Raw genomic sequence first — 22,088 nt, 5'->3', positions numbered from 1 at the left:
TATAACACATTAATACTCTACAAGGGTACAGTAATCCCCACACTCTAATACATTATAACACATTACTGTACACTAAGGCAGTGCAACCACACTCTTTCTAATATATTATAACACATTACTGTACACTAAGGTACAGTAACTACACTCTATATTATAAATACATTACTGCATCAAGGCACAGGTAACTCCAATTTAATACATTATAACACATTACTAAAATTTCCAAGGTACAGTAACCTACACTCTAATACATTATAACACATTACTGTACACTATGTTGTGCAAACTACACTCTAATACATTATAAATACACACTGCACACTAAGGTACAGTAAATACACTTCAATACATTATAACACATTACTGTGCCACTCAAGGTGCAAATACACTTAATACATTATAACACATTACTGCACACTCAAGGTACAGTAAACTACACTCTAATACATTATAACACATTACTGTACACTAAGGTACAGTAAACTACACTCAAATATGAGAACACACACAGTACACTACAGCAGTAACCCACACTCTAATACATTATAACACACATTACTGCACACCATGCGCTTTCAGTAACTCTACACCTAATAACACATTACACATTACTGTACACCAAGGTACAGTAAACTACACTCTAATACATTATAACACATTACTGTACACCAAGGTACAGTAAACTACACTCTAATACATTATATACACATTACTGTACACTACAAGTATTGTGCAACCTACACTCTACTACATTATAACACATTACTGCACACTAAGGCGTTGCGTAACCTACACTCTAATACATTACAAACACACTATCAGGCCACCAAGGTACAATAACCTACACTCATATCACATTATAACATTACTGTACACTATGCGCTGTGCAATTCCACACTTACCATATTAGGAACACACACTGTACACTATGCTGAAAACTACACTCTAATACATTATAACACATTACTGTACACTAATTACAGTAAAGCTGCTCTAATACATTATAACACATTACTGTACACTAAGGTACAGTAACCTACACTCTACTACATTATAACACATTACTGTACACTAAGGTACAGTAAACTACACTCTAATACATTATAACACATTACAGTACACTAAGGTACAGTAACCTACACTCTAATACATTATAACACATTACTGTATTCTAAGGTACAGTAACCTACACTCTAATACATTATAACACATTACTGTACACTAAGGTACAGTAAACTACACTCTAATACATTATAACACATTACTGTACACTAAGGTACAGTAAACTACACTCTAATACATTATAACACATTACTGTACTCTAAGGTACAGTAACCTACACTCTAATACATTATAACACATTACTGTACTCTAAGGTACAGTAACCTACACTCTAATACATTATAACACATTACTGTACACTAAGGTACAGTAAACTACACTCTACTACATTATAACACATTACTGTACACTAGGTACAGTAAACTACACTCTAATACATTATAACACATTACAGTACACTAAGGTACAGTAACCTACACTCTAATACATTATAACACATTACTGTACTCTAAGGTACAGTAACCTACACTCTAATACATTATAACACATTACTGTACACTAAGGTACAGTAAACTACACTCTAATACATTATAACACATTACTGTACACTAAGATACAGTAAACTACACTCTAATACATTATAACACATTACTGTACACTAAGGTACAGTAACCTACACTCTAATTATATAACCTCTTTTTCCCAGATGTGTGTAGTGACCTGGGGCATCGAGACGGCTCCTTACCAGGTCGTTGACACAACCCAGGTCAGTAGGAAGTCAGACTTGTTCCGGGATAATAATAAACTTGTAGCACTGGCAGTAAACTGGGCCATATATTTTCTAATACTATAATTATATGGCATTAAAATTACTTGTAAAATCAAGGTCATAACACTTCCTGGATTCTTTGTAATTACGACTGTACTGTAGGTCACAGAGGCAGTACTAGGTCACACAGTGTACTGTAGGTCATAGAGGCAGTACTAGGTCACACAGTGTACTGTAGGTCACAGAGGCAGTACTAGGTTACACAGTGTACTGTAGGTCATAGAGGCAGTACTAGGTCACACAGTGTACTGTAGGTCACAGAGGCAGTACTAGGTCACTGATGCTATGAGTCACAGAAGGCAGTGGTCGCTACCAGTGTACTGTGGGTCTGAAGGCAGTGCTGGGTCACTGATGCTGTGGGTCACAGAGTACTAGGTCACACAGTGTACTGTAGGTCACAGAGGCAGTACTAGGTCACACAGTGTACTGTAGGTGATAGAGGCAGTACTAGGTCACACAGTGTACTGTAGGTCATAGAGGCAGTACTAGGTCACACAGTGTACTGTAGGTCATAGAGGCAGTACTAGGTCACACAGTGTACTGTAGGTCATAGAGGCAGTACTAGGTCATACAGTGTACTGTAGGTCACAGAGGCAGTACTAGGTCATACAGTGTACTGTAGGTCATACTAGGTCACACAGTGTACTGTAGGTCACAGTACTAGGTCACACAGTGTACTGTAGGTCATAGAGGCAGTACTAGGTCACACAGTGTACTGTAGGTCACAGAGGCAGTACTAGGTCACACAGTGTACTGTAGGTCATAGAGGCAGTACTAGGTCACACAGTGTACTGTAGGTCACAGAGGCAGTACTAGGTCACACAGTGTACTGTAGGTCACAGAGGCAGTACTAGGTCACACAGTGTACTGTAGGTCATAGAGGCAGTACTAGGTCACACAGTGTACTGTAGGTCATAGAGGCAGTACTAGGTCACACAGTGTACTGTAGGTCATAGAGGCAGTACTAGGTCACACAGTGTACTGTAGGTCATAGAGGCAGTACTAGGTCACACAGTGTACTGTAGGTCATAGAGGCAGTACTAGGTCACACAGTGTACTGTAGGTCATAGAGGCAGTACTAGGTCACACAGTGTACTGTAGGTCATAGAGGCAGTACTAGGTCACACAGTGTACTGTAGGTCATAGAGGCAGTACTAGGTCACACAGTGTACTGTAGGTCATAGAGGCAGTACTAGGTCACACAGTGTACTGTAGGTCATAGAGGCAGTACTAGGTCACACAGTGTACTGTAGGTCATAGAGGCAGTACTAGGTCACACAGTGTACTGTTGGTCACAGAGGCAGTACTAGGTCACACAGTGTTGTAAGATATGAATTATTATGAATGAAAGCCATACACTGGGCATCGCTGTTCATTGGTGTTCATGTTTACAGATTTATTTAAGAAAGTTATACAACCAAAACAAGAGTAAGTGCCCCAACATCTGCATATAATTATTCTTGAGCAGTTATAGTTACACGTACATGTGGCTGTAGTTATGTGTAGAGAAGGATGGATTAGGTACTGATGTTTTGGCTGCGTAGTAACCATATTCTGTTACAATGAACATCCAGGGACTGTGTAAACACCTTGTGACGCCTGAGAACACAAGTCAGGTTCAGATTCTTGTAAGAGCTCTCCTTCCTCACGTGGATGAAGACGATTACTAGCTGCTGTATTTATGAATGGTTGGCGGCTGTGGGATAATTCTCTTCTCCTAAATTAAAATCTCCTTAAGACTTTTACCGCGAGAGGAAAGAATGAATAGAAGAGAAGAGAGGAGAATTAACTGTCGTTCAAAAGGTTTTTCTTTGGTCTCATAAGATCTAGAGGTGATTGAAAGTTTATTTTACCAAAAAACCCCAACTGTTCAAGAACGCCATAAATAACACTACAATTTGTTATCAGACGTATGAGGAACGCGTGTATCCGGAACAGAAGTGGGTTACAACTTGGTGTCTCTCTGTGTCACACCATGATGCTACCAATGACATGTTCCACAAACTCTTTAATTATATAGCCGGTCAAAACGACGAAGGTGAGTAACCGACATCTTTCTTGTCATCCATTATCGTTGACATCCATCAGCTGATTGTCTGTTTGCATTGATCAGATATCATTTATATACAACATATACATTGATCATGTGATTGGTATCTTTGTTAGTCTCGACAAGACAAGTTTTCCACGCATGGGTATAGGTTTTCACATGAAAGAGGTGAACTTACAGGCATCAAGATCGACATGACGGCGCCTGTCACCACTCTGGTACAGCCAGGTGAAGGACCCAACTGTGAGAACAACTTCACCATGAGTTTCTACGTTCCTGCCGTTCACCAAGACAACCCTCCAACACCAACCAACCCAGACGTGTACATCGAGCACCGTCCTGAGCTGCACGTCTTCTCCAGGTGAACCTCTCTCTCTCATGAACCACCAGGAGGTTCTATAGTCATTAATATTGCTGTGCCCTCTTTGTTTACAAATTTATCAATCACTTGCTTGACAATAATTATTTCCAGTTCCGGAATAATCAGAGATACAACTTAAGGCACCCAGAGCTACTAAGACCACCCCCCATGCGCTCCTCTCAGTCCCAGACCTCCATAAAATATCACCGTGTGAAGGTGTGGAACAACTTACCCCCACCCATCCCAGCAAAGACTACGCTTCCTTCCTTTAAATCATCTCTTTAAAAATATCCTTTGTCTAAGTATTAATATTTTTGTAATACCTGCTTCATATTCCTGCTTATAGTGTACCATCAAAACCATTATATTATAAATTTATCATGAACATAACTAAAATTTACCTCTGCAATAATTATATTTGCCAACTAGACATGATACTGACAGCTCTGTCCTCTTGCTTCAACCCATGTTGGACTGCTTCCCTCCCTTATCATATTAATGTATATCAACTCCATTGTAAAGTTTGTGTATAGTTATGATATAAATGTAAAAACATAAATAAAATTAATAAATATTGAAGTGATAACCGTGGTAACATTATGAGATGTTCTTATTACCACCATTCTATTGCACTATTCCAGATGATACTAAATGTTACATCATACTTCCTTGAGATGAATGTACGGTATATATCGGGTGCCTTCAAGAGAGCTCGGGCTCTCAACTGGCTTAGCCATGTTAATATTGTTATTATCAACTCTGTATCTGTGTTTTTTCTGGTTAAATAAACTGTTTCAATATCAATATCATGAACCACCATGGGGTTCTATACTAATTAACATTGGTTCTCTCTCCCTCCTGAACCATCAGGAGGTTCCACGGGTTCACTAAGGACGAAGACTGGATTACAAATGCAGCGTTGTTGGCAGAGGACCTTCAAGCAGCTGACCAAGAGGACGTGGACTTCCACACTTACTACACTGCTGGCTACGACTCCCCCTTTGTTATCTTCAATCGCACCAACGAAGTCTGGTTCATGAAACACTGACTCAACTAGTTCATTAAACAATGAGTCAGCTGGTTCATGAAACAATGAGTTAACTGGTTCATGAAACACTGACTCAACTGGTTCATGAAACAATGAGTCAACTGGTTCATGAAGCACTGAATCAACTGGTTCACGAAACACTGAATCAACTGGTTCATGAAACAATGATTCAACTGGTTCATGAAACACTGAATCAACTGGTTCATGAAACAATGATTCAACTGGTTCATGAAACACTGAATCAACTGGTTCATGAAACAATGATTCAACTGGTTCATGAAACACTGAATCAACTGGCTTATGAAACAGTGATTCAACACTGGTTCATTTAACACTGACTCAACTGGTCCATGAAACACTGCGAGTTAAACCAAGAAATCTGTATATGTTAAGTTTACATCATTTACATTTTTTTTTTTAATTTCTATTCCAAATTATCCAAAATATATCTACAAATATATATCTTGTATACTATTATTGAAATCCTCCAAAGATACACCTTATTATTATTAAGGCCGTGGGTTTTATGGAATGTCTGGATGTGTCATAAATGTTTCCTCACTGTCTCATGGATTTTCGTGTAGATAATAGTTCTTTTGTTGTTATTCACTCAACCTGGACGGTAATTTTGAGAACAGAATTATAGTAATACACTTGAAGACATTAAAACCATATACAGTAGTTCATAACAAGTTCTGTTTAAGAGTCACCACATACTTATACGGTATAATAATCAGAGTGTCTGTTAATGAAAGTGATATCGGGGCGAAGCAGCTCGACCTGTTTCCAGCCTGATAGAAATCGAAAGTTAAGTTCATGTTGCCAATAAGACGAAACACTACATCCGTGCTGTTTACCTCACTATATGCATCAGTATGTACTATTTAGGAGTCTTTAAGGCAAGTCACATGAAGTAACAACGTGTTAATAAGATCAAGTCACAAAATATAACATAAAAAATAACCGACAATAACCAGGTCAGATGATAACACCAGACCTGTCATCTGAGCCAAGTTGCTTCTTTTAATTTACTGGCTGTCAACTCCTGAATCATTAGAGCCAAAAGGTGTGGCTCATTAAGAGAAACTTAGAGGAGGGCTGCTAGAATCTTTAACAGCCTTGAGGATTATACTTCGTATTAATTTGTCAAAACTAACATCCTCCATGCATACTACATTACAGCTGACTCCTACCCACAAAAATTTAGAAATTTACCAACAGTCTCTTAACCAATATATGTTGAGTTTGCAACTGAAAAACTACGCTGCTTCAAACAATAGCTGAACACTTAACATACTGCTGAACACTTAACATACTGCTGAACACTTAACATACTGCTGAACACTTAACATACTGCTGAACACTTAACATACTGCTGAACAGTTACACTGCTGAACACTTAACATACTGCTGAACACTTAACATACTGCTGAACAGCTAACATACTGCTGAACAGTTAACATACTGTTGAACACTTAACATACTGCTGAACACTTAACATACTGCAGAAGCCTTAGTATACTGCTGAACACTTAACATACTGCTGAACACTTAACATACTGCTGAACACTTAACATACTGCTGAACACTTAACATACTGCTGAACACTTAACATACTGCTGAACACTTAACATACTGCTGAACACTTAACATACTGCTGAACACTTAACATACTGCTGAACACTTAACATACTGCTGAACACTTAACATACTGCTGAACACTTAACATACTGCTGAACAGTTAACATACTGTTGAACACTTAACACTTTACATACTGCTGAACACTTAACATACTGCCGAACAGTTAACATACTGCTGAACAATTTTAACATACTGTCACACTTAACATACTGCTGAACACTCTAACATAATTGCTGAACACTCTAACATACTGCTGAACAGTTAATATACTGTTGAACACTTAACATACTGCTGAACACTTAATATACTGTTGAAGCACTTAACATAAATTTTTCGAACACTTAACATACTGCTGAACACTCTAACATACTGCTGAACACTTGACATACTGCTGAACACTTAAATATACTGCTTTGAACACTTAACATACTGCTGAACACTTAACATTGTACTGGGTTGAACACTTAACATACTGCTGACTTAACATACTGTTATTGAACAGTAAACATACTGCTGAACACTTAACATGGGTTGAACACTCTGATGTATACTGCAGAACACTTGACATACTGCTGAACACTTAACATACTGCTGAACACTCTAACATACTGCTGAACACTCCTACTATGTTCTAGAAGACTTTAGTATACTGCCAGAACACTTAACATACTGCTGAACAGTTAACATACTGCTGAACACTTAACATACTGCTGAACACTTAACATACTGCTGAACAGTTAACATACTGCTGAACACTTAACATACTGCTGAACACTTGACATACTGCTGAACAGTTAACATACTGAACACTTAACATACTGCTGAACACTTGACATACTGCTGAACACTTAACATACTGCTGAACACTTAACATACTGCTGAACACTTAACATACTGCTGAACAGTTAACATACTGCTGAACACTTAACATACTGCTGAACACTTAACATACTGCTGAACACTTAACATACTGCTGAACACTTAACATACTGCTGAACACTTAACATACTGCTGAACAGTTAACATACTGTTGAACACTTAACATACTGCTGAACACTTAACATACTGCAGAAGACTTAGTATACTGCTGAACACTTAACATACTGCTGAACACTTAACATACTGCTGAACACTTAACATACTGCTGAACACTTAACATACTGCTGAACACTTAACATACTGCTGAACACTTAACATACTGCAGAACACTTAACATACTGCTGAACACTTTACATACTGCTTAACACTTAATATACTGCTGGAACACTTTAATAATTGAACACTTAACATACTGCTGAACACTTAACATACTGCTGAACACTTAACATATCAGTTTTAATACTTAACATACTGCTGAACACTTAACATACTGCTGAACACTTAACATACTGCTGAACACTTAACATACTGCTGAACACTTAGCATACTGCTGAACACTTAACATACTGCTGAACACTTAACATACTGCTGAACACTTAACATACTGCTGAACACTTAACATACTGCTGAACAGTTAACATACTGCTGAACACTTAACATACTGCTGAACAGTTAACATACTGTTGAACACTTAACATACTGCTGAACACTTAACATACTGCAGAAGACTTAGTATACTGCTGAACACTTAACATACTGCTGAACAGACTTGACATATACTGCTGGAACAAAGTAATATACTGAACACTTAACATACCATGAACACTTGACATACTGCTGAACACTTAACATACTGCTGAACACTTAACATACTGCTGAACACTTAACATACTGCTGAACAGTTAACATACTGCTGAACACTTAACATACTGCTGAACACTTAACATACTGCAGAAGACTTAGTATACTGCTGAACACTTAACATACTGCTGAACACTTAACATACTGCTGAACACTTAACATACTGCTGAACACTTAACATACTGCTGAACACTTAACATACTGCTGAACACTTAACATACTGTTGAACACTTAACATACTGCTGAACACTTAACATACTGCTGAACACTTAACATACTACAACACTCTAACATACTGCTGAACACTTAACATACTGCTGAACACTTATCATACTGCTGAACAGTTAACATACTGTTGAACACTCTAACATACTGCTGAACACTTAATATACTGCTGAACACTTAACATACTGCTGAACAGTTAACATACTGTTGAACACTTAATCATACTGCTGAACACTTAACATACTGTTGAATGACTTAACATACTGCTGAACACTTAACATACTGCTGAACACTTAACATAATTGCTGAACACTCTGACATACTGCTGGAATACCTAACATACTGCTGAACACTTAACATACTGGGTTGAACACTTAATACACTGCTGAACACTTAACATACTGCTGAACACTTACTATAATTGCTGAACAGTTAACATACTGCTGAACACTTAACATACTGCTGAACACTTTAACATAATGCTGAACAGTTAACATACTGCTGAACACTTGTTGAACACTTAACATACTGCTGAACACTTGACATACTGCTGAACACTTAACATACTGCTGAACACTTAACATACTGCTGAACACTTAACATACTGCTGAACACTTGACATACTGCTGAACACTTAACATACTGTTGAACACTTAACATACTGCTGAACACTTAATATACTGTTGAACACTTAACATACTGCTGAACACTTAACATACTGCTGAACACTTAACATACTGCTGAACACTTGACATACTGCTGAACACTTAACATACTGCTGAACAGTTAACATACTGCTGAACACTTAACATACTGCTGAACACTTAACATACTGCTGAACACTTAACATACTGTTGAACACTAAGCATGCTGGTGAACACTTGACATGGTCGCCCATGAGACTGTTCATAATACTGTATGTTGAACTTTTACCATTGAAGATGTAGTATCCCAAGACTAAACACAGGTCAAATTATTATTATTATTATCGTGGCCGGACAGATGGCCGAACAACATTTGACAGAACGGACATTGAGCCAACAGACATTTGGCCGAACGGACAATAGACAGAACGGACATTGAGGCAACAGACATTTGGCCGAACGGACAATAGACAGAACGGACATTGAGCCAACAGACATTTGGCCGAACGGACAATAGACAGAACGGACATTGAGCCAACAGACATTTGGCCGAACGGACAATAGACAGAACGGACATTGAGGCAACAGACATTTGGCCGAACGGACAATAGACAGAACGGACATTGAGGCACACGAACGGACAATAGACAGAACGGACATTGAGCCAACAGACATTTGGCCGGACAATAGACAGAACGGACATTGAGCCAACAGACATTTGGCCGAACGGACAATAGACAGAACGGACATTGAGCCAACAGACATTTGGCCGAACGGACAATAGACAGAACGGACATTGAGGCAACAGACATTTGGCCGAACGGACAATAGACAGAACGGACATTGAGCCAACAGACATTTGGCCGAACGGACAATAGACAGAACGGACATTGAGCCAACAGACATTTGGCCGAACGGACAATAGATAGAACGGACATTGAGGCAAATGGAAATATGGCCTTTTTTATTTTATTTTTTTTATTTCTTCTTTACAATGAATTTGCTTTATAAAACACAGGTTCAAAAGATAACATAATTTTAATGTGATACATTTGCATGATAGAAAATTCCTTTTTGCACATTTGTTTAGGCTAGGTTAGGTTAGGTTAGGTTAGGTTTGGTTAGGTTAGGTTATTTGTCCATTCGGCTAAATGTCCGTTCCGTCTATTGTCCGTTCGGCCAAATGTCTGTCAGTGAAATGTCCTTCGCTGAAATGTCCGTCGGTCAAGTGACCGGGAGCCATTATTATTATTATTATTATTATTATTATTATTATTATTATTATTATTATTGTTGTTGTTGTTGTTGTTGTTGTTGTTATTTTAACCCCTTCTCGTTTCGCCGCCACTTTCGTTTTAAGTGATGAAACAGTTGTATAAGAGCCTTGTACACAGTTGTGTGTTCCCTTCCTGTTATATATCACCTCGCGAGTGTAGTGTATAGTGGTGAAGAAACACACTTACATAAACCATACAGCTGTTGCCTCCCACCCTCGTTACCTCCCTTCCCCGCTGTCTCCCTCCTTCACTGCCTCCCTCCCTCGTTACCTCCCTTCCCCGCTGTCTCCCTCCTTCACTGCCTCCCTCCCTCGCTACCTCCCACCCTCACTGCCTCCCTCTCTCGCTGTCTCCCTCCCTCGCTACCTGCACCCACGCTGCCTCCGTCCCTCGCTGCCTCCCTCCCTCGCTGCCTCCCACCAACGTGGTCAGCACCATGGGAGCAGGCAACAGCAATGCTATGATGACTGCAAACTGAAAAAACTCAGGGCTAGAGTCAGGAGGGTGGGTAAGGGTTACAAACAAATTAAAACACCTCAAATGTTACAATTGTATCAAGCCTCCCTTGCTGCCGCCAGGGAACGTGTAAACGAACTCAGATAAAATACATGGGAGACATCCTGCAGCCCCCCCCCCCAACTCGCGCAGTCCGCCACTACAACAAAATTCAGCCCATAAGAGCCCGCACCGATAGATATAAGAACAGCACCATCCCATCTATTGTTAAAATAATAAACAACTCCTGATTTATGTACTGTACAGCCCTGTAAATGTATTCAATGCATATTATATCATTATGTCTAAATCAAATGTAAGTCTGTATATTTTCAGCCACCGGCTGCAACTCTATTAATAAACCGTTTATTATTATTATTATTATTATTTATTATTATTATTATTATTATTATTATTATTATTATTATTATTATTATTATTATTATGTCAACAGCCTGAACCAACACACATCCCTCAGCAAAGCCTGGAAAAACATAAACACAATCAGAGGTAAAAACAGAAGACACGTCTCCCATCCAAACCCTCTGCAAAAGTCGAATGAGCTAATAACAAAGTGGGCTCATGTGTCTAGCTATGACATGTTACCAGCTAGGACTCGGGGACTCCTTGATGTGAAGTCTGTAGAGAGAAGTAATCTTATTAACTTTATGCTGGGCAAACAGCACGATGAGTGTGATGTTCCGTATACTGAGTGGGAGCTTGACGCCGCCCTCGCCAGGGGTAGGTCTACTTCCCCTGGAGAGGACGGAGTCACCTACAACAACGTTAGACTACTGAGGCGTATGCCGGGCAACCCATCATTGGCATTGTACAATATGAGTCATGCCGAGGGCCAACTACCCACTTCATGGACCAGCAGTATTGTTATACCAATACCGAAACCAGGACAGCCTGATGCTTTTCGTCCCATATCACTAACCAGCTGCCTGTGTAAAACCTTTGAGAGGATGGTTCCTGGCAGACTCTTATATAGAATCAGAGAACACATGTCTCCTAACATAAATGGCTTCACCCATGGTAAAGGTGTACATAATTGCATCACCACATTCCTAACTGTGCATGGTGATGAAAGGCACATATACACCACATTTCTTGACCTCAAAGCTGCATTTGATATTGCCAATAGGCAACTGACATTGTACGAGCTAGCCAATATGGATACAGGAGGTAGGCTGTTTCACTGGATAAGTGGTTACAAAGTGAAGTTAAAGATATTCAACTTGATACCCCTCAAGGTGGAGTACTTGGTCCCACTTTGTTCAACGTTCTTATGAATGCATTATTAAATTCAATACCAGACAACCCCAGCAATATCACAATCAGCTATGCTTATGATATTCTTATACATTTTATTTACTATGAATAAATATGAAATTTTCGCCCCCCAGGCCCCGATGTGAGTCAGTGACCTGTGCTCGGGTGGGCTAATCGCGTAAAAAAAAAAAAAAATCTAAAGCTCATCGTGAAATGCAAACCACCCTGAACCTTGTATACGCAGCCTGTGAGAACCTCGGTCTTATTATCTCCACTGAGAAAACCAAGGTGTTCAACAAACAAGCTGGTACCTCAAACGCGGCCCCGCCAAGTTCAAGATAGGTAACAACACTATTGACTATGTTTCTTCTTTTAAATATCTTGGTGTTTCCGTCCCTTGTACCCTACCTGCCATACAACAGCTAACCCGCCAATGTACTGAAAGACTGAGACCTCTTAGAAGTGTAGCGGGGTACAGCCCGCACTATGGTGCTAATATTTGAAATGTTAAGACAATGTACCTAGGCTATATAAGGTCTCTGATAGATTACCACACACAAGCCCTAACGGAAAAGACGTTGACAAACTCGAAAAAATGCAAAATAAAGTCATCAGAATTATCCTAGGATGTCCCATGAGCACTAAAGTACTTAATATGAGGAAAGAACTAGGTATACCCAGTGTCGAAGATAGAATAATTTAAGTCAACCTCATGAGAGCCCTGAGGCTTCTGCGTGGTGATCCAGATAACATTGCTTCTTTAAAATTACTAGAATGTATGAACCATGGGACTGGTGAGTCTAAATGGATCCAAACTACAGCTACACATATGAAGATGTTTGAACTAGACCACCTGTACAAAGTTGAAACACAACAGCGCTTCCTGCCACCCTGGCGGACAGTTCCCTTCGATATCACAATACCGACAGATCCGCCTAAAAAATTAGTTATACAAAGCATTTATCTCCAACACACTGCCAAATTGAGAGCTCTTGAACACATACACACTCTACAGACTGATGATAATATCACACAGACCATCTACACTGATGGATCTCTCAACACCGCCTGTGGGAGGGCTGGAAGTGCTATCGTTGTGACTCAACCTGACGGTAATACAATTGAGAAAGGAGTTAGAATTAACAACTGGGCATCCACTCTACAAACAGAATTAGTTGCCATACTCACAGCTATCAAATTTATTGAAACCACTGTCAATGACAGTCTCATCATCACTGACTCTCTATCCTCACTACTTGCCCTTGACACCCTCAACTCAAGTTAAGCGCTTGTCTCTGAAGCCAGACACAAATATGCGTACCTTGTTGACCGGGGTGTCAAGATCAAAATGTTGTGGATCCCCTCTCACATAGGCCTCAAAGAACAAGACAGAGTTGATGCCCTCGCCAAACTCGCGTCTAACAAAGACACCGTTGAATACAATCTGGGTCTGTCAAAAAGAACCCTTAAAACTGTAATTAGGAAAAACTTATTGATGAGTTTGACGCAAGTAGACTAGTGCAAACAGGAACTAGCCGATCCATAGGTTACCATGATGAGATGTATCAAGTGAAACATGTATATGGAGCAAGTAACAAGATCACTAGATTACAAGATGTTGTAACTGCTAGACTAAAGTAAGGATACAAGTACCTCTGGCATTATGTTCCTCAAGCAGATGTGAACAAGACTAAATCTAAAGTGTGTGTTCAAATATATGGCCACACACTTGAACACTACGTCCTCGACTGTGTGAAGATAGAACCTTTTAGGGACAGGTCCAAGCACACTGTGTGTGAAATGGCACAACACTTCATCTCTAATGGCAAGATAGCCGACATATTAAGATTGTATCCACTTTTTTGGCCCTTAGTAGCCTCCCATCATCTCTGCCTCCCACCCTCTCTGCCTCCCATGCTCTCTGCCTCCCATACTCTCTGCCTCCCACCCTACCCTCTCTGCCTCCCATGCCTCCCACCCTCTCTGCCTCCCCTCTCTGCCTCCCACCCTCTCTGCCTCCCCTACTCTCTGCCTCTCTCTGCCTCCCACCTCTCTGCCTCCACTCCCTCTGCCTCCCACTCTCCTGCCTCCCACCCTCTCTGCCTCCCACCCTCTCTGCCTCCCCCTCTCTGCCTCCCCTCCTCTCTGCCTCCCACCTCTCTGCCTCCCACCCTCTCTGCCTCCCACCCCTCTCTGCCTCCCATACTCTCTGCCTCCCACCTCTGCCTCCCACCCTCTCTGCCTCCCACCCTCTCTGCCTCCCATACTCTCTGCCTCCCACCTCTCTGCCTCCCACTCTCTGCCTCCCACCCCTCTCTGCCTCCCCACCCTCTCTGCCTCCCACCCTCTCTGCCTCCCACCCTCTCTGCCTCCCCCTCTCTGCCTCCCCCCTCTCTGCCTCTCTCTCTGCCTCCCCACCCCTCTCTGCCTCCACTCTCTGCCTCCCCTCTCTGCCTCCCACCCTCTCTGCCTCCCATCTCTGCCTCCCCACCCTCTCTGCCTCCCTCTCTGCCTCCCACCCTCTCCTCCCACCCTCTCTGCCTCCCACTGCCTCCCCACCCTCTCTGCCTCCCATACTCTCTGCCTCCCCACCCTCTCTGCCTCCCACCCTCTCTGCCTCCCACCCTCTGCCTCCCACCCTCTGCCTCCCTACTCTCTGCCTCCCACCTCTCCTGCCTGCCTCCCACCCTCTCTGCCTCCCACTTCTCTGCCTCCCACTCTCTGCCTCCCACCCTCTCTACCCTCTCTGCCTCCCCTCTCTCTGCCTCCTCTCTGCCTCCCTCTCTGCCTCCCCACCCCTCTCCCTCCCCCCTCTCTGCCTCCCACCCTCTCTGCCTCCCATACTCTCTGCCTCCCACCTCTCTGCCTCCCACCCTCTGCCTCCCACCTCTCTGCCTCCCTCTCTGCCTCTCTCTGCCTCCCACACTCTCTGCCTCCCACCCTCTCTGCCTCCCACCCTCTCTGCCTCCCATACTCTCTGCCTCCCTTCTCTCTGCCTCCCACTCTCTGCCTCCCACCCCTCTCTGCCTCCCACCCTCTCTGCCTCCCACCCTCTCTGCCTCCCATACTCTCCTCCCACCCTCTCTGCCTCCCACCTCTCCCACCTCTCTGCCTCCCACCCCTCTCTGCCTCTCTCTCCTCTCTCTGCCTCCCACACTCTCTGCCTCCCACCCTCTCTGCCTCCCACCCTCTCTGCCTCCCATACTCTCTGCCTCCCACCTCTGCTCCCGCCTCCCACACTCTCTGCCTCCCACCTCTCTGCCTCCCACTCTCTGCCTGCCTCCCACCCTCTCCTGCCCTCTCTGCCTCCCACTCTCTGCCTCCCCACCCTCTCTGCCTCCCATACTCTCTGCCTCCCACTCTGCCTCCCATCTCTGCCTCCCACCTCTCTGCCTCCACCTCTCTGCCTCCCACACTCTCTGCCTCCCACCCTCTCTGCCTCCCACCCTCTCTGCCTCCCCGCCTCCCACCCTCTCTGCCTCCCACCCTCTCTGCCTCCCACCCTCTCTGCCTCCCCACTCTCTACCTCTCTCTGCCTCCCCACCCTCTCTGCCTCCCCACCCTCTCTGCCTCCCACCCTCTCTGCCTCCCCACACTCTCTGCCTCCCACCCTCTCTGCCTCCCATACTCTCTGCCTCCCACCCTCTCTGCCTCCCACCCCTCTCTGCCTCCCACACTCTCTGCCTCCCACACTCTCTGCCTCCCACCCTCTCTGCCTCCCACCCTCTCTGCCTCCCATACTCTCTGCCTCCCACCCCCTCTGCCTCCCACCCTCTCTGCCTCCCATACTCTCTGCCTCCCACCCTCTCTGCCTGCGACTCCTTCTAAGAGTCCTCGTTGTATAACCATGAATGGTGGCCTGGTAGGCGGTGGCCAAATTCTGGAGCCTGTTCAGTATATTCTGGAGAACGTGTACAGTAGTCGGGAGCCAAGCTGTCCACACTGATGCCATACGTGGAGTCGTCGACATGTCTTCAGCTGGCGGGAGTACAGTATGTAGCGTATAGCCCGGTGTGAGTCACTCCGTTAGTCTGTGAGCCATGGTATGAAACTACTTCATAACCCAAGATTAATTATGGGACTTTGTTAATGATTAAGTTGTTGACTAAACCAAGTACTTCGATGAAGTCTATGGAGACGAATGCCACAGATGTCTTGCGTATCATTAGGCTGTGGTAGGTGAAATTAAGAAAGCTGGGAAGATGGTGGAGTAAGTTTTCGTGGTATCTTTGTGTGTAGGATCTACAGTATGGTGCCTTCGATGGTGGTATTAGCCCAGTCAAACACAAAACCCGCCAATATTAGGATGGTTAATAAAGGAGTGGTTGTGGGTGATAGTCGTGAGTTTATCGCCGTGGTAAAGATGATTGACACTGTGTTACTTGGTCTACGAGACACAATGTTTTCTACATTTGTAACTTAAGTTTCTTAAAGGTTTAAGTAAAAGACGTAAATTACCACCAGTGTACACCGTGAAAGATTAAAAAAGACCTTAAACACAGAAGAATATTTCTCAGCCCACTTGACTAAAGTTTATATAAGAGGAACAACTAGAAAGTGGTGCTGGGTGACACGGGGGTACTTGATATATAAAGGCTGCCAGTAACTGTCCAGCCTCAGTGTTTCATCTGTTAACCCACAACATGAAGTATCTTTTTCTTACTTTTGCTACTCTCGCCGCCCTCACTTCCGTCAGGTGGGTCTTACTACTTCACAAAGGTGACAAGGGCGGCCCTTACTGTCTCACGAGAGTAACAAGGACGGCCCTTACTGTCTCATGTGAGTAACAAGGGCAGCCCTTACTGTCTCACGCGAGTAACAAGGACGGCCCTTACTGTCTCATGAGATTGACAAGGACGGCCCTTACTGTCTCACGAGAGTGACAAGGTCGATCCTTACTCTGTCACGAGAGTGACAAGGGCAGGCCTTACTGTCTCACGAGAGTGACAAGGACGGCCCTTACTCTCTCACGAGAGTAACAAGAACTACAATTACTGTCTCATGAGAGTGACAAGGGCAGCCCTTACTGTATCACGAGAGTGACAAGGACGGCCCTTACTCTCTCACGAGAGTAACAAGAACTGCAATTACTGTCTCATGAGAGTGACAAGGGCAGCCCTTACTGTCTCACGAGGTGACAGGAGCTTACTCTCTCACGAGAGTAACAAGAACTGCAATTACTGTCATAGGGTGACAAGGGCAGCCCTTACTGTATCACGAGGTGACAAGGACGGCCCTTACTCTCTCACGGGAAACAAGAACTCAATTACTGTCTCATGAGAGTGACAAGGGCAGCCCTTACTGTCTCACAGGAGTGACAAGGACAGCCCTTACTCTCTCACAGGTAATAAGAACTTCAGTTACTGTCTCATGAGAGTGACAAGGCAGCCCTTACTGTATCACGAGAGTGACAAGGACGGCCTTTCTGTCTCACAAGGTGACAGGACGGCCCTTACTCTCACGAGAGTAACAAGAACCCATTACTGTCATAGGAGTGACAAGGGCAGCCTGTATCAGAGGTGACAAGGACGGCCCTTACTCTCTCTACGAGAGTAACAAGAACTGCAATTACTGTCTCATGAGAGTAACAGGGCAGCCCTTACTGTCTCACAGGAGTGACAAGGACAGCTATCTCTCAGAGAGTAACAAGAACTCTTCTGTCTCATGAGGTGACAAGGCGGCCCTACTGTCTCACGCAGTATGGGACGGCCCTTACTGTCTCATGAGATTGACAGGACGGCCATTACTCTCTCACGAGAGTAACAAGAACTGCAATTACTGTCTCACGAGGTGACAAGGGCAGCCCTTACTGTCTCACAGGTGACAAGGACGGCCCTTACTGTCTCACGAGAGTAACAAGAACTGCAATTACTGTCTCCAAGGAGTGACAAGGGCAGCCCTTACTGTCTCCTGAGTGACAAGGACGGCCACGGTCTCACGAGAGTAGGACGGCCCTTACTGTCTCACGAGTAACAAGGACGGCCTTACTGTCTACAGGTAACAAGGACGGCCCTTACTGTCTCATGAGGTAGCAAAGGGCAGCCCTTACTGTCTCACGGAGTAACAAGGACGGCCCTTACTGTCTCTGAGAGTAACAAGGACGGCCTTTACTGTCTCACGAGAGTGACAAGGACGGCCCTTACTGTCTCACGAGTGACAAGGACCCTTACTGTCTCTGAGTAAGGACGGCCCTTCCTGTCTCACGAGAGTGACAAGGACGGCCTTACTGTCTCACAGGTGACAGGACGGCTTACTGTCTCACGAGGTAAAAGGACGGCCTTCCTGTCTCCGGAGTAACAAGGACAGCCCTTCTGTCTCACGAGAGTGACAAGGACGGCCCCTACTGTCTCACAGTGCTAAGGACGGCCTTACTGTCTCACGAGAGTAACAGGACGGCCCTTACTTCTCACAGGTAACAAGGACGGCCCTTACTGTCTCACGAGGTGACAAGGACGGCCCTTACTCTCCGAGAATGTCAGGACGGCCCTTACTGTCTCAGAGGGATCAAGGACGGCCCTTACTGTCTCACGCAGTAACAAGGACGGCCTTACTGTCTCACGAGGTAACAAGGACGGCCCTTACTGTCTCACGCGAAGAGGGACGGCCCTTACTGTCTCCACGAGTAACAAGGACGGCCCTTACTGTCTCACGCGAGTAACAAGGACGGCCCTTACTGTCTCACGAGGTGAACAAGGACGGTTACTGTCTACGCAGAGTAACAAGGACGGCCCTACTGTCTCCACGATAACAAGGACGGCCCTTCCCTGTCTCACAGAGTAACAGGACAGCCCTTACTGTCTCACCGAGAGTGACAAGGACGGCCCTTACTGTCTCACGAGAGTAACAAGGACCCGCCTTGTCTCACGCGAGTAACAAGGACGGCCCTTACTGTCTCAGCGTGACAAGGACCCTTACTGTCTCACAGAGTAACAAGGACGGCCCTTCTGTCTCACCGAGGTAACAAGGACGGCCTTACTGTCTCACAGCAGTGCAGGACGGCCCTTACTGTCTCACGAGAGTACAAGGGACGGCCCTTGCTGTCTCACGCAGTAACAAGGACGGCCCTTACTGTCTCCACGCAGTAACAAGGACGGCCCTTACTGTCTCACCATGATGCAAGGACAGCCCTTACTGTCTCACGGGTAACAGGACGGCCTACTGTCTCACAGGTAACAAGGCGGCCCTTAGCTCACCAGTGACAAGGACGGCCCTTACTGTCTCCTGTGAGTAACAAGGACGGCCCTTACTGTCTCATGGTAACAAGGACGGCCTTTTTCTCTAAAGAGTAACAAGGACGGCCCTTACTGTCTCACGCAGTAACAAGGACGGCCCTTACTGTCTCACGCGAGTGACAAGGAGCCTACTGTCTCCCGGTGACAAGGACGGCCCTACTGTCACGAGAGTGCAGGAACAGCCCTTACTGTCTCACATGAGAGTAACAAGGACGGCCCATACTGTCTCACGCAGTAACAAGGACAGCCCTTACTGTCTCACGCGGTGACAAGGATGGCCCCTGTCTCACGAGTGACAAGGACGGCCTACTGTCTCACGCAGTGACAAGGACGGCCACTGTCTCACGCAGTAACAAGGACAGCCCTTACTGTCTCACGAGGTGACAAGGACGGCCCTTACTGTCTCAGAGTGACAAGGACGGCCCTTACTGTCTCCTGCGAGTGACAAGGACGGCCCTTACTGTCTCACGAGGTAACAAGGACAGCCCTTACTGTCTCACAGGTGACAAGGACGGCCCTTACTGTCTCACGAAGTAACAAGGACGCTTACTGTCTCACGCGGAGTGACAAGGACGGCCCTTACTGTCTCACGGTGTACAAGGACGGCCCTTCTGTCTCCTGAGTAACAAGGGCAGCCCTTACTGTCTCACGCGAGTGACAAGGACGGCCCTTACTGTCTCACGAGTATGGGGACGGCCCTTCTGTCTCACGCGAGTGACAAGGACGGCCCTTACTGTCTCATCACGGTGACAGGACGGCCTTACTGTCTCACGAGGTGACAAGGACAGCCCTTACTGTCACGCGAGGTGACAAGGACGGCCCTTACTGTCTCACGCAGTGACAAGGGCAGCCCCTTACTGTCTCACCTGAGTGACAAGGACGGCCCTTACTGTCTCACGAGGTAACAAGGGCAGCCCTTACTGTCTCACGCGAGTGACAAGGGACGTCTATTTGTCTCAGAGTGACAAGGACGAGCCCTACTGTCTCAGAGGTGACAAGGGCAGCCCTTACTGTCTCACGCAGTGACAAGGACAGCCCTTACTGTCTCACGCAGTGACAAGGACGGCCTTTCTGTCTCGGTATAACAAAGACCGCCCTTACTTCTCACGCGGTGACAAGGACGGCCCCTACTGTCTCACGAGGTGACAAGGACGGCCCTTACTGTCTCACGGAAGTAACAAGGGCGGCCCTTACTATCTCACGCGAGTGACAAGGACGGCCCTTACTGTCTCACAGGTGACAAGGACGGCCCTTACTGTCTCACCGGTGACAAGGACAGCCCTTACTGTCTCACAGGTATAACAACCCTTACTGTCTCACGAGGTACAAGGACGGCCCTTACTGTCTCACGGAGTAACAAGGACGGCCCTTACTGTCTCACGCAGTGACAAGGACGGCCCTTACTGTCTCTGAGTATAACAAAGACCCCTTACTGTCTCACGAGGTGACAAGGACGGCCTTTACTGTCTCACGCAGAGTAACAAGGGCAGCCCTTACTGTCTCCGCAGTAACAAGGACGGCCCTTACTGTCTCACGCGAGTAACAAGGACGGCCCTTACTGTCTCACGCAGTAACAAGGGCAGCCCTTACTGCTCACTAGAGTAACAAGGACGGCCCTTACGGTCTCACGAGGTAACAAGGACAGCCCTTACTGTCTCACGAGAAAGCGGGGCCCTTACTGTCTCACGAGAGTAACAAGGACGGCCTTACTGTCTCACAGAGTAACAAGGACAGCCCTTACTGTCTCACAGAGTAGGAGCAGCCCTTACTGTCTCACTAAGTAACAAGGACGGCCCTTACTGTCTCACGAGATGACAAGGGACAGCCCTTACGTCTCCTGAGAGTAACAAGGACAGCCCTTACTGTCTCACGAGAGTAACAAGGACGGCCCTTACTGTCTCACGAGTAACAAGGACGGCCCTTACTGTCTCACAGGTAAGGACGGCCCTTACTGTCTCTGAGGTAACAAGGACGGCCCTTACTGTCTCACTAGAGTAACAAGGACGGCCCTTACTGTCTCATGTGAGTAACAAGGGCAGCCCTTACTGTCTCACAAGGAGTAACAAGGGCAGCCCTTACTGTCTCACAGGAGTAACAAGTACGGCCCATATTGTCTCACGAGAGCGACTTTTACTTTTTTACTTTTATCCTCTTCATCACTGATCGGCTCATTAGCCACTTGGCCAATCGGTCACGTCTCTATTACAC

The 22,088-nt window shown here is 45.0% G+C and overlaps 1 protein-coding gene and 1 long non-coding RNA gene across 2 annotated transcripts; both read left to right on the top strand.

The window, feature by feature from the left end:
* Window positions 1-1,724: 1,724 nt before the first annotated feature.
* LOC121858818 (heme-binding protein 2-like) lies at window positions 1,725-5,812 on the top strand. The gene is made up of 4 exons (XM_042355453.1): window positions 1,725-1,828; window positions 3,800-3,929; window positions 4,122-4,302; window positions 5,173-5,812. Exons 1-4 carry the CDS (start codon window positions 1,769-1,771, stop codon window positions 5,348-5,350), a joined length of 549 nt encoding a protein of 182 aa, XP_042211387.1. The 5' UTR covers window positions 1,725-1,768; the 3' UTR covers window positions 5,351-5,812.
* LOC121858819 lies at window positions 1,837-3,790 on the top strand. The gene is made up of 3 exons (XR_006087529.1): window positions 1,837-2,164; window positions 2,267-2,494; window positions 2,556-3,790. It is a non-coding gene; the product is annotated as an uncharacterized LOC121858819 (long non-coding RNA).
* Window positions 5,813-22,088: the final 16,276 nt, after the last annotated feature.

Source organism: Homarus americanus, unplaced genomic scaffold (genome assembly GCF_018991925.1).
Source record: "Homarus americanus isolate GMGI-L3 unplaced genomic scaffold, GMGI_Hamer_2.0 scaffold3433, whole genome shotgun sequence".
NCBI lineage: Eukaryota > Metazoa > Arthropoda > Malacostraca > Decapoda > Nephropidae > Homarus > Homarus americanus.
Note: the sequence above shows the minus strand (reverse complement) of the source record. Positions and strands in the feature narration are given on the sequence as shown.

Bases quoted from the DNA above. Each gene is read 5' to 3' on its own strand.
- LOC121858818 (XM_042355453.1), top strand. From the start codon at position 1,769: ATGTGTGTAGTGACCTGGGGCATCGAGACGGCTCCTTACCAGGTCGTT. The intron at 3,930-4,121 runs GTGAGTAACCGA...GTGAACTTACAG, and splicing joins AGCCGGTCAAAACGACGAAG to GCATCAAGATCGACATGACG. The intron at 4,303-5,172 runs GTGAACCTCTCT...CTGAACCATCAG, and splicing joins GAGCTGCACGTCTTCTCCAG to GAGGTTCCACGGGTTCACTA.